We start from the raw sequence: 12,654 nt of genomic DNA, 5'->3' as shown, positions 1-12,654 counted from the left end.
ATAGGGTTCTAACTTTCTATAATATATTTTTTGTAACACGTCCAAATCGACCTACATCACTGGGCTTTCCTCTATCATCAAGATGATATCCCATGATATCACTGATAGCTGTGTTGAAACAAATTTACTCACTCATTAACAATTGTCAAATTAAGGCAATAAACCAAAGGAATACATATCTTGTTAATTCTTTATTCTGTTCCGGATGTGTGATCACTGGTATCCTTCAAATATTGCTTTTATACTTACGCCCATTTGATCTGAAAAAGAATGGCAAGTAACATTAGCAAGAAGCCAATTAAAACAAATCCTGGCATCATCAATACATACTATGTAAGATCTGTTTTCTGTAACACATGACTTGATTGTTGTTGCGATCACTGCCCAGGATGACACAGCTGACAATAAAGGATTGTTGTTTATTTTTCTTTGTCAGAAGATAGCAGTCACAAGTTGTTATGAATAATACAGCAATGGAATCTCATGCTAAATCCAGTCAAACATGCCTGGTATGTCTTAGAAGCACCAAACTAGTTGGAGATAATAGTATATGTTGCCAATTCAACCCGTTAACACAATTTGGAAGCATTATTAACTATGTGCACACACTGAAAGCCACGGTTAATGGCCCCAAGTAGTAGAACCTATCATTTATGATTGAAAGGCATTTTCTTGGCTAATAATGTTTGAGTGACATATGGTCATACCTTCTGCGTCTTCTTCTGTACACAACGATGAAGATGATGATGATGATTATGAGTAAGGTGATTATGGGAACAAGTATCGCAACCAGTAGAGTTGACTTCTGTGTTTCTGTAAAATAATGCATTTTCTCACTTATGCTAAATTATGCCAGATTACGTTTTGAGAACGTGTTACAACATTTAAGTGGACGTCCTGTGCATTGGGACTTTAACCTTAGATATCCCTTGTTGCGAATGACTCACGTGTCACGTGACCCCAATTGCTGGCAGACGATCCGGAAATAGCGAATAACGAGACTAGTGGCATTGTATGAAACAGGTTCTCGATCTGCAAACAATTGTGAAGTTGAAAGGACTACACAGAGCTACAGTTAATGAAAGTCGAAGGCGCAGAGTGTGGGCTGAGACCGAGAAGTAGCCAATCTCTGGGTGTGAATGACAGACGTCAACAAGATAACACCCTATTCACACCTCGGAATTCATCCGTATCTGGCTTGACCATGAACTTAAACATCTGCAGCATGTCTGCATCAATCTCAACAAGTAACCTGCCAAGCTAGTCAAGAGGACCATCTCCACCACACTCCAGCCCAAACACAAACCAACCAGATCAGACCAGACAAGTATCCGCCCCTATTACTATCACCCTACCTTACACAGCAAATACATCTAATCGAATCTGCAGATTACTTAAGCACCAAGTAGGCATCGATACAATCCTCTCTGGCACCCCACCATGGCTGCTAATGGCTGCAACGCTCTTTGTGCTTGTCATAACTGTTTAATCCTTATCCGTACTGTTTGCCTGGCTTCTTTACCTGTGTGCTTCATTACCCGTGTGTTATGTATTATTCTTACTCTACATTTGGCTTCATCCAATTATCTACGTGCTACTTGTTATCGATCGCCTGTTGTTGTCAATGTTAATCTGCTGTTTATCACAACATATCATGCATATATACCTCTCATCTCTTGGTTGTTGTCACTCCAGCTTGATAACGGTTTAAGAATCTACATCGAAACGTCGATATATGCAATAAACCAGAAAGTGTTATCCAGAAACTTATACGTTTTCTTATGTCAGCTATATGACGGAAGGCTGGACATAATCGAGTCTGACATTCCCGTGATTGACATGAAGAGCTACAAACTGAGTCTCTGAGCTATCCATTTCGTCACCTCGTACGATAAACAGTCCCTGGCCGGTCCATTACAAGGGAAATATGTCGTGTCGTTTTAACTATTTGTTAGGTCCTGGGATGCAGTGTGGTTCTGGGGACTAGAACTGTTGGGTGATAACCCTATGCCAGTGCCGCTGACGATGGACGACTTTCAGTCAGGTGACCTAAGATATGATTTTATTTAGCGTAACAAATAAACAAAATGTGTGTGTGTGCATCCCTGTGTCACATGTTCTCAATGTTGTAAGAGGAATGAACTTGTAAGCAGTAGTGTATCTGTGCCTGTTGCAGGGAATAGCATGGTTTATAAAAGCAACAGTTATGTTCAACATTTCACTTTGATGACATCCGACTCGGCTAAAAATGAGGATTCTAAATAATAATTTCCTTTAGGGGTTTTTAAACATTGCATTCCACACACTAAGCATTTATTTGTTCTGGCATAAGTGAAATACAAGTCACTTCTTCAAAGCCACAACATTAGTTTGTGCTTGTTGGTTAACGTTATATTTCAGCTATAGTGACAACAGTCCTCAAGTCCCCAATGTGCAGTCACCACCTGCAGAGCAACGAAACTAGGCAACCTTTTTTTTAAAAGAGGCTGCTTAATCAATCCTAATTCAATTCATTTGTCCATAATGCTAGATAATGATTAATATGAACCTTTGATCATGCGAATATACAGCAACTAGAAAAAAATGTTTGCTTTTTAACTCCAGAAAACACTCACTGGAACGTCACATCATAAATCAGGTATTATTTCATGGACGAATGAGTGTGTACATGTTACCTTTAATGCCAAATTCAAAATTACATTATTCGGTCCACATACCTTTGTGTGTCTCACAGTAATCTCCTGAATAGTTCACTTCACATTCTGTGCAAGCTCCACCGTGTACGCCACAGATCCTGTTGAGACAGTTCCTGCTGCACCGGTTGTCACACCGTTCACCATGCCACCCATCAGTGCATCCTTCCGAACACCTTCCAGTCAGTTTGTGACAGTGGACTGAGTTGTTAGTGGAAACAGGGGCACACTTAGGGCTGCACGTTTCATCACAGGTCACACCATATTTACCCAAGGGACACACCTCACCATTTCCTTGTATTGTTAAAAATGAAATAAATTAAATCATACTGATTAAACTGTTTGCACTTTCTAACTTTGGTGTATGACACGACTTGTTGTAAACCTTAGGCGTTCGTTTCAATGAAAAGCCACAGAAAACGAGAAGACTGGAAGAAAAAACGTCAACTTCCTCTGATAAACAACCGCGGGTAAGGGGGTGGGCCTCATTGATAGCAATATGAATACTCCTACTTTGGATAACAGGATATTAACAATGGGGAGTGCACTCGTATAATTGTGCCATAATCAAACGCATAAAAATTGGTGAACGAACATCGGTAATACTTACAATCAACTGGAATGATAAATGAAGCCAAACGGTTAAAATAAAATTTCCGCAATTCACAACCACTTGATTCAGTAACCCTCGCTTGACAATCGCGGCAACTGAGGGAGTTCCGTAGAAATGTACGCATATCTAAATGAACTGTTGTTCTGTTGTCGGTTCATCACAATGGCTAGACTGGTCCTGAGTGGACCTATTCATGTACATAGTCGGGCAACCGAACACTAATCAAAGACAGGCCGGAAGGGATGCACACAAGACCATGGCCGCTCATAAGCTGAAGATTTACATCTCATTATCCCTTTTGATTGATTTCTGACATGCACCTGAAACTCCCGTTGGTCAGCCATGTGCAGCCGATTGAGCACCCTTGGCACATGCGTGTTGCATGCGTTCTCAAATGTGGGATTATAATGGCTTTCTCGACAGCAGTGTAGCTGTACCAAAAGCAGGGCATAGTATGTTTTTTAAAGCAGCAATTATGTTCAACACTTCAGTCTGTAGACGTCTAACTCGGCTAAAATGAATGGATAAATGTCTAGGATACTAAAATGTGTGCCCTTTATAGGATAATAGGGTCACATATTTGTGCAAAATTGTGCAAGACACAATCAAAAAGTGCCTTCGCTACAAGAACTAGATAGTATGTCTGATTTTCATCACTCACATGGACCATGGCGTCATATATCATGTATTACTAGTATTTGATTGATGAATAAGTGTGTACATGTTACCTTTAATGCAAAATACAAAATTATATTTTTCGGTCCACGTACCGTGTGTCTCACAATAATCTCCTGAATAGTTCGCTCTACATGCTGTGCAAGTTCCATCGTATACATCACAGACCCCGTTGAGGCAGTTCTTGCTGCACTTCCTGTTACACCGGTCACCATGCCAGCCGCTCTTGCATCCTCCTGAACACTTTCCCGTCAGCTTGTGACAGTGGACTGACTTGTCAGTAGGAGAAGGGGCACAGTTAGGGCTGCACGTTTCCTCACAGGTTTCACCATATTTACCCAAGGGACACGCCTCATCATTTCCATGAATTGCAATTGTTGAAACTGAAAGATAATCATGGTCATCAAAGTGTTGTCGCTTTCTTGATCTTTTATTTGGGTTTATTACATTTGGTATATGAACACTATGAGTACAAAAGCATGGCTATCTGTATTCAAGACAAAGGTGCCTCACTGCACTGTAGCTCACCTGGATATTAAGTCAACAAACACAGCCATGTATATTCAAATGATTAAAATAAACAAATAAACAAGTGGCAAAAATCTAATGATTTGATCAAAATATTATTCAAAATCTATACATGTCAAAATCCAACTCTCTCAATCTGGCATACTTCATCGCATTTGGTAATGTCATTCCTCATTATGGTTCTCACACCCTCCTATCATAAATTGCTGCCCCCGTTTCCTCAAATAGATAATACAGTGCATCCCCTTTTGCATGCTCCGTTTCATAAAGGACAAGCAAGGCCAATAACAAATCTCAGTTACCATTTTTAACAATTCACTAAATTTCAATCTACAAAACTTATAAAATCCGAAACCCGAGTTAAACCCGGATTGATTATTTTAAAGTGTTGATTTGGTTCCTTCAGTTTGCTTGCCATGAATAGTGTAAAAAAAGTAAAATTGCACCAAGAACAAGATTGAACACAAACATCTGATGGTAGCCAGTATGTCTACTTTGGCAAAGATTTATAGCGTATTTCTGTAAAACGTCACAGGTATATGTACACATAAGTACCCTCCGTTTGATGACGTCCAGCCCAAAGAACAATGACAAATTACACATGACACTGGGGATAGTGATGATAGTTATTACTCGTAATATGGTAATTAAGTGTATTGAGTTTTAGATCGATGTTCTGTAGATACTTTGCTTAGGAAGCCATTGACACATTTGTAATTGTTGACATGGACTGAATAAATAGTAGGTTGCAGTATTCAATATCAGGTTGCACTAGTGTATGTTGAATACAATAAAAGAGCATCAGATGTTGGAGGCGCGTACCTGTTTTTCTTTCACAGTACAAAAGAAACATCATACAAAGAAGAAACAGCCAAACAAAAAGCACAGCTTGGGAAGTCAGTTCAAAACAGATACCCTCATCCAATAACACAGCATCCAGGCTGTATGCATAACCAGCTGTGCAGAGGGCCAAAACATGTGTTTATCATGACTACCACATGCACCACCCAAAATAGTTTTCCTCTTTTGAAAAAAAGTTAAAATCGATATCATTTTTCATGGAAGTGACACTAGTTAATATCTACGGTTTTTGTTTTAAAGCAAACTTTCGTCATCAGAACAGTTGTATAAAATTGAATATACAATTTTGGGGACCCGAGAATACGGCTAACTAATACTACATAAGCATGGTTGAAATCTTTCTAATTCTTATGCAGTTAGCCTCAATACAAATGACACATCATTGCTGAAGTGACATACATTTGCATAACATTTGGCATTGTTATTCATCATTATGGCCAACACTGGCAAACACCCTCCCACAATGTATTGCTGGACCTTTTGGCTGTCAGTGTTAAAGACCTCAAATCAATAATACTCAGTATCCTGTTTGGTATGCTCCGTTTGTTATATGGCATGCAAGGCTGAAAACAAACCTTAGCAACAATCTCAATATTTCACAAACTATCTTTCGGCAAAGCTGATCAAACATTTGTCAAAAGAAGTCATGTAATAATAGAAAACCAACTCAACTATGTCAACAATTCAAAGTGCATTTATATTATTGTAAAACAGAGATACAACACACTGACCCAGGTTGAATATATTTTTTTAACAATTGACAGTGTATTGCTGTCATGTCTTGTGTATTAACAGGTCTCCTTCAGCTTAATAAATTCCCCATTGTACATATCTCCCATGCAAAGTGTCACCTTCCTAAGGCTTTAATATGGTTCTAGAGGAGATTAATAAATGTGAACCCTTATCACAGACCATCAGCACATCATGGCATAAGCTCACTTAAAATATTCCTTTCAAGTAAGTGCTTGTATACAAATATACTTAACAACAACAGTTCTTGTGACATTGAATAAGATTTAATGCAAAGTTTTGTTTTTTTACCAAATCTGCATCAATTTCGGTTTGCAACAGATAAAAGACTCCTGTAAGTGTTCAAAGGGTTTACTTTGCAATACTGACTTCATAAAAAGCATACCAAAAGGTCAATTTACAAATCAATAGCGTGTCTGTTAACATCTGGTTGCGATGCAAGCAACACATCTTCGTCTCATGGAATGGACCAGGCGTCGTACAAGTCCTGTTTAGAAGTTCCTGGAGCGTCTGTGGAACAAGTGGTTGACGCCGATCCATCTCATCCAACATGTGCTCGATTGGTGAGAGATCAGGGGAGAGAGCCGGCCAGGTGATGACATTCACGTTGTTTTGTTGAAGAGAATCCCGAACAAGTCGAGCAATATGAGGCCGGGCGTTGTCATGTTGAAAGGTAATGTCTGGGCCATGACGACGCGAAAACGGTAGAAAAACAGGGACCATGATCTCGTCGTGGTAGCGCTGACCACTGATACTTCCCTCTACCACTATTAAAAGAGTCCTTTCTCTTGCTGTAATCCCACCCTACACCATAACGCTTCCGCCCCCGAACCGATCTTCTTCCATGACACAATGATTGACGTAACGTTCACCTCGACGTCGGTACTCTCGAATCCGTCCATCGCTGTGGCTGAGGTGAAAACGAGACTCGTCAGTGAGTAAAACTTGTTCCCACTGCATGGCCGTCCAGCGTAGACGCTGTCTGCACCACTGCAGACGTGCTTGACGGTATTTTCTGTCAAAATGGGACGTCTGGCGGGTCTTCTGGTGACAATCCCTGCACACCTGAGGCGGCGACGTACGGTTTGTGAAGATATTCGTCGAAGGCCAGGAATGCTTCTTACAGTCACTGTTGCTGGCTGGAATCGATTTCGTAGGTGTGTTGTTCGATTCCAGTTGTCTTGTTGATTATTTGTTATGCGTGGCCTGCCAACCCGAGGATGGTCTCTGACTGCATTCGTCTGTTGTCAACGTTGCCATAAACACCAAATGGTGTTTCTGTGGACGTTAAATTGTCTTGCAACATCACATTGACTCGATCCTGCTTCAGTCATACCAATGGCTCGCAGATGCTCATTTTCGGACAGGCGTAGCATTTCGTAATGTTGAATAATTGCGAAATTTTGTTGTTTTTCTGAGTGGTTGTTGTCAGCTCGATGCAAAACAATGCATATGGCATCCCGTTAACGCACATGTTTTTATACCCAATGTAAAATGCATGGGGCTTGCACATATGTAAACTTTTGCATGGCATGCATCCTTATCTGTAGCAGTTTCGTTTTCGTGACTACATGTACTACAGTATTGAAAACCAAACTTTACTTGTTTGAAAAATACACTAAAATATTGGTGTCACAGGAATTTTTGTTGTTGAGTATATTTGTCATATAGTTGGAATATTACTTAGTTTCGCATTGGAAGAACCAAATGTGAAAAAAACTCAAAATTGGTTGATACATATTATACTGCCTGGAGTCATATTCCACAAACAGAATTTCCTGTATCGTCATCCAATCAGAAACATAACTAACAAGACTTGGTGATGAATGTATGTATACACATACATATGGACAACTCACCAAAGATTATGACAAGCAGGCTGTAATTCAGCATCTCGAAATTCTTCGCTGAGTTTATCTGAAAAAAATAAGAACTCTGTATGTTGTATTTGCCGTTATCTACTGTGATGATATAAACATGTTTTCATGAGGGATGTGTTGCCTCTTTTGGTATGACAAGGCCGGGGATCGAACTCTGGACCTCTCCGGGACGACGCTCTACCACAAGACCACGGAGGTGGTCCATTATGATACAGGGCTTGGGTGCCCGAAGACCAGTTTGTTGAAGAGTAGTAGATGGAGGTACATAAAGCAACTGCAATGGGAACGCTATGTTTAAAGGTACTGCAACAGCTTGATTTGTTAAGTGGAACGGGGCTACATATAACAACCTGTCTCACAAACACTGTGTATGAATTGTGTTGTGTCGAATTGATTTGATCATTATCTTTTAAAATATGTTTCCTGTAAACAAAATGCTGATGGCTAAAATTGTAAAGCATCAAAATTATTCTTTGGTCCCCTGCAATTCCACTGAATAATACACTTGGAGCCGTTCAAAGATGCTCAACTGGAAGTCTTGAGCGAGAGGAAGGTCAGCTTCCTCGAATTTAGACTTCCATCGCTAGAGGCACAATTGGATTATGATCCTCTACTGTGGTGGTAGCAAGAGAAGGCAACTCCAAGTATTGAGTCAGATAAGCTTTGCCCTGAAAATGTTTACATTATCTGCTTCCTATTTGATGAGATTAGAGAATATAAGTGTCCAATTTATCTGCCTATTGTCCAAACATAACACCATTAGATAAAACCGACGAGCAAAATACTCAATTGCTAACTCAATTCAGTTATTTTCACATGAACTAAATGATATCACTGACGATACCTTTCCTATATCCTCAGCAAATCCAGAGATATTCATAAGTCATTGTGGGATAGTGATTGCAAACAGGCTGGAAAATGTATGTAGAAAGCAGAGAAATAACTCCTGCCAACATCCTACTGTACATAATGTAAATATAATATAAAGTAGTGCCAATTTTGATGTTCTTTCTCTCAAGATAAAATTCATTCTTGGGAAAACTATGTCCCGAAGGTTAATTCCCGTACACCTGTCCAAGGTTAAATAGGACATGTTATGCAAACAAAGTCGAAACACAGAGTTACCTTTAGAAAAACTTCATGAGATAAACCCAACTCCAGGTTATACCTCCCATCGGTTGCCAGTCAAGACATATTGAAGTCGTTTTGTGATGGCAACAGTCGTTATACCCATGACTATTTTTTTATAGATAAGGATCTTCCGTTCTGTGTCCCTTGTAAGAATCACAGACAAGCACATGTCCCATGACTGTATAGACCCATCTCTCACAAGGGATACACTTAATTTTCAAAGTTACAGATTCTTATTATGAACGTCGCTTCCAATGTAATTATAGGTTTCTAAAGGAATTTAGCGGGTTTTTAAATGCGTTTCAACTCATTTTAATGTAACTGATAACTTATATTAATAAGTCTGTGCTGTTTAATGGTTTTGAAGTATGGTAAAATTAGTGTCCCCCATTGTTGATATGTTAGTCCTAATAGCATCAAATTAGAGTACACAAAACTAGATTTTTTACGTATTCATATTGGACAAAGTTCTATTTTATGACTAATTTTGTTTACAACTACAGGTGGCTTGAGTGATGGCTTATAATCTGCTGGGGATAAATGGTGGAAGCAGAGGAACTATAAGTCCCAATTGTCCACGGCAAGGCAAGGTGGGCTAGGTTTGGTTGCTGGTTGTCTATAACCTAGTTTAATAGTATAACACATAACATGATGATTGGAAACTTTTAGTATTTGAAATGATTAGTATTAAATCTACTCTTTGTGACATATTGTTGACACGTTACTGTCTTTTGTAGCAGGTCATTTCTATGTAACTGTTCTCGTCACTTTATGGCTGAAATACTCACTCACTTACAGTACAAATCCGTACGCTCATAATGATACAACATAATTGGGTTCCAGTATTGCTAATATTCCTCATTAAGCACTTCACACGTCATATTGGAGTTTCAGTTGGCTCGTCGAAGAGGAGCTGTGAATATGACCGAGAAGGAAATCTACAACCAGTGTCACCAGAGCAGTGAACACCTCTCACGAATCAGATGATACGCTTACTTACTACGCTGTCCGGATTTTATATAAAGCTGGCAAGACCAACGTCTGAATGTGAAATGTTTGTATAAAGAATATGGTTAAGCAACATTCAGTAGATGGTATAGCAAAGCGATTTGCTTCTTAAGTGCACATTAATGTCCATATACACTGGTCATTATTTAATAGCCCCAAACGGTCGTTGGGTTAAAAACTGTTTTATATACGTATCATAAAGGCGGAATGTGTTGGTAGTCAGAAGAAAGATCAGCTTTGAAAAATGACTACCAGAGAACGGTTTCGGGACCAAAACCTGACGCCCCAACTGACCCGAAGCTTTGCACGTAGACCATGATAGTATTCACTGCACGTAGATACAGGGTCATTCTTGATATTGACAAGAACCAAGCGTCAAATCGCTCTGAGCCACTAGCATTGTTGATTTTCATTGTTCACAGCAAAACGTAAGCTCTCTCTACGCTTGCTTTAAGGCAGTTGTTACGTCCTCTACTATTATATGCCTAAGGGGACTGACGAGCGGTAGTATGTTCAATGTGTCACAGTCTGAGCTGCAGACTTTGGAAGGTGTTTGTCAGACACAATCAGTTGATTTGTGGGTGGCTCTGTAAGGATCTTTTGGTGGGTCTTTTGATATAATCGTACAATTGAACCTGGTTAAGTATCACTTTCCGATCAAACATCCGTTACGATCCCAAGCGTTGGGGTTAGGTTTAAGTGAAATTTTGCTGAGGGCAGCATTAAACAACGAATAATAAATTAATGCGCATGATAACAATAACTGGATTGTCTGGTCTAAACTCAACTATTTACAGACCGCCGTCAAATAGCTGTACTAACGATGTGTGCAGCGTTAAACTACGGGGGACTTTGCTTTGCGCATAATAATAATAATAATAATAATAATAATAATGATAATAATCAAAGGCTTGTCTAGTCCTGACTTCAATTTATCCAGACCTCCGTCACATAATTGTAGGAATATGTGAGTTGCTGACTGGGCAATGTACTTCTTTACGATCAGCAGGGTTGGTTGTCAGTGAGTGTATGAGTTAGCTATCTCACCTCTGTTTAACCAATGTAATTTGAGGAATATCTGAATGTTTCTGAATCACTACCAAATAGTGATGATATTAGGTGTTCGAGAACAGGTGAGCGTAGTCTGTTCCAACAGTGGAACCCGTCACAAACACATGCAAAGGCAAGTAAACGGTTCATCATAAACAAACCGGTAACATATGGTACAAGTCAATATAGGAAATTGCATCGGCCAAAATCTTTGTCACAAATGCGTCAAAATTGGAAATGTCCTCCACATGCCTACAATAACACTTTTCGAAGGCTCTAGAGAGGCCTTTTTTCGACACACAGTCTTGTGGAGAGTGTTTTTTCCTTCAGAATGTTTAAGCGTAGATCTAAATATGCATGAAATATGAGATGGTTTCATTGGTCGCACGCGCAAAGCCTCTGTTTGTTTTGCGACTGAACAGATAATGCCAAACGCGCTTTACAGTGAACTGTGTGTACATGTGGTGACGTCTGATGGACACGACCTTTACAGTGAACTGTGTGTACATGTGGTGACGTCTAATGGACACGACCTTTACAGTGAACTGTGTGTACATGTGGTGACATCTAAACGACACGACCTTTACAGTGAACTGTGTGTACATGTGGTGACGTCTCATGGACACGACCTTTACAGTGAACTGTGTACATGTGGTGACATCTAATGGACACGACCTTTACAGTGAACTGTGTGTACATGTGGTGATGTCTCATGGACACGACCTTTACAGTGAACTGTGTACATGTGGTGACATCTAATGGACACGACCTTTACAGTGAACTGTGTGTACATGTGGTGACGTCTAATGGACACGACCTTTACAGTGAACTGTGTGTACATGTGGTGACATCTAAACGACACGACCTTTAAGAATCCAGTACTGCAGCAGAGAGCTAAAAACCATAGTTTGTATATTGCACAGACTTGAAGGTGATAGAAATAATAATAAGTTAATTTGAATCTGAAGGCTGGATATATTAATCTTATGTATTATATACAGGTAAAACGCAATAACAGAGAGTAATTGTATGAATACCAAGAACAGGAACTTTTTCCGCACATAGTCAACCCATCATGTATACACGCATGCTCGGACGGGAATATATAAAATATAAAATAAAACAAAAACCTCCAGCAAACATATAATTCATTTGTTGTTTTAATTACTCTGCCGCTTAGAGTGATACCGAACTGTATGGGTTTTGTGGTTTAAGATGGGAACCTTAATTTGTGAATTAGGAGTGTACAACACTCTTATATAGTGTGTACGTACTGCAGCATGCTAAATTTCCACTTCAAGACAGAAAGGGAACTGAAGTTATACAAAATCAAGGGAAATAATAATGATAAAATATATAAACGTGGCTGTACTCACAGTGACGACAGCAGATGTTTGCGAAACTCGATGTAATTCAAACTATCAATACTGCATGCACCTCGCGCAGTAATATTTCGTTGAAAGTG

General features: G+C 39.5%; 1 protein-coding gene across 1 annotated transcript in view; it reads right to left on the bottom strand.

The window, feature by feature from the left end:
* Positions 1–12,654, bottom strand: part of LOC124123789 (von Willebrand factor D and EGF domain-containing protein-like) — a 126,472-nt gene extending 113,818 nt beyond the window's left edge. The window contains exons 1-6 of the mRNA XM_048390986.1: positions 12,566–12,654; positions 7,980–8,037; positions 4,077–4,364; positions 2,718–2,987; positions 708–813; positions 250–260 (exon numbers count right to left, since the gene is read on the bottom strand). Coding sequence (XP_048246943.1) covers positions 250–260; positions 708–813; positions 2,718–2,987; positions 4,077–4,364; positions 7,980–8,013 — 709 coding nt within the window. The 5' untranslated portion in view covers positions 8,014–8,037; positions 12,566–12,654. The remainder of the gene's footprint in view (positions 1–249; positions 261–707; positions 814–2,717; positions 2,988–4,076; positions 4,365–7,979; positions 8,038–12,565) is intronic.

The sequence above is a fragment of the Haliotis rufescens genome, unplaced genomic scaffold, assembly GCF_023055435.1.
Source record: "Haliotis rufescens isolate VD_foot unplaced genomic scaffold, xgHalRufe1.0.p SCAF_9, whole genome shotgun sequence".
NCBI classification, from domain to species: Eukaryota; Metazoa; Mollusca; class Gastropoda; order Lepetellida; family Haliotidae; genus Haliotis; species Haliotis rufescens.
Note: the sequence above shows the minus strand (reverse complement) of the source record. Positions and strands in the feature narration are given on the sequence as shown.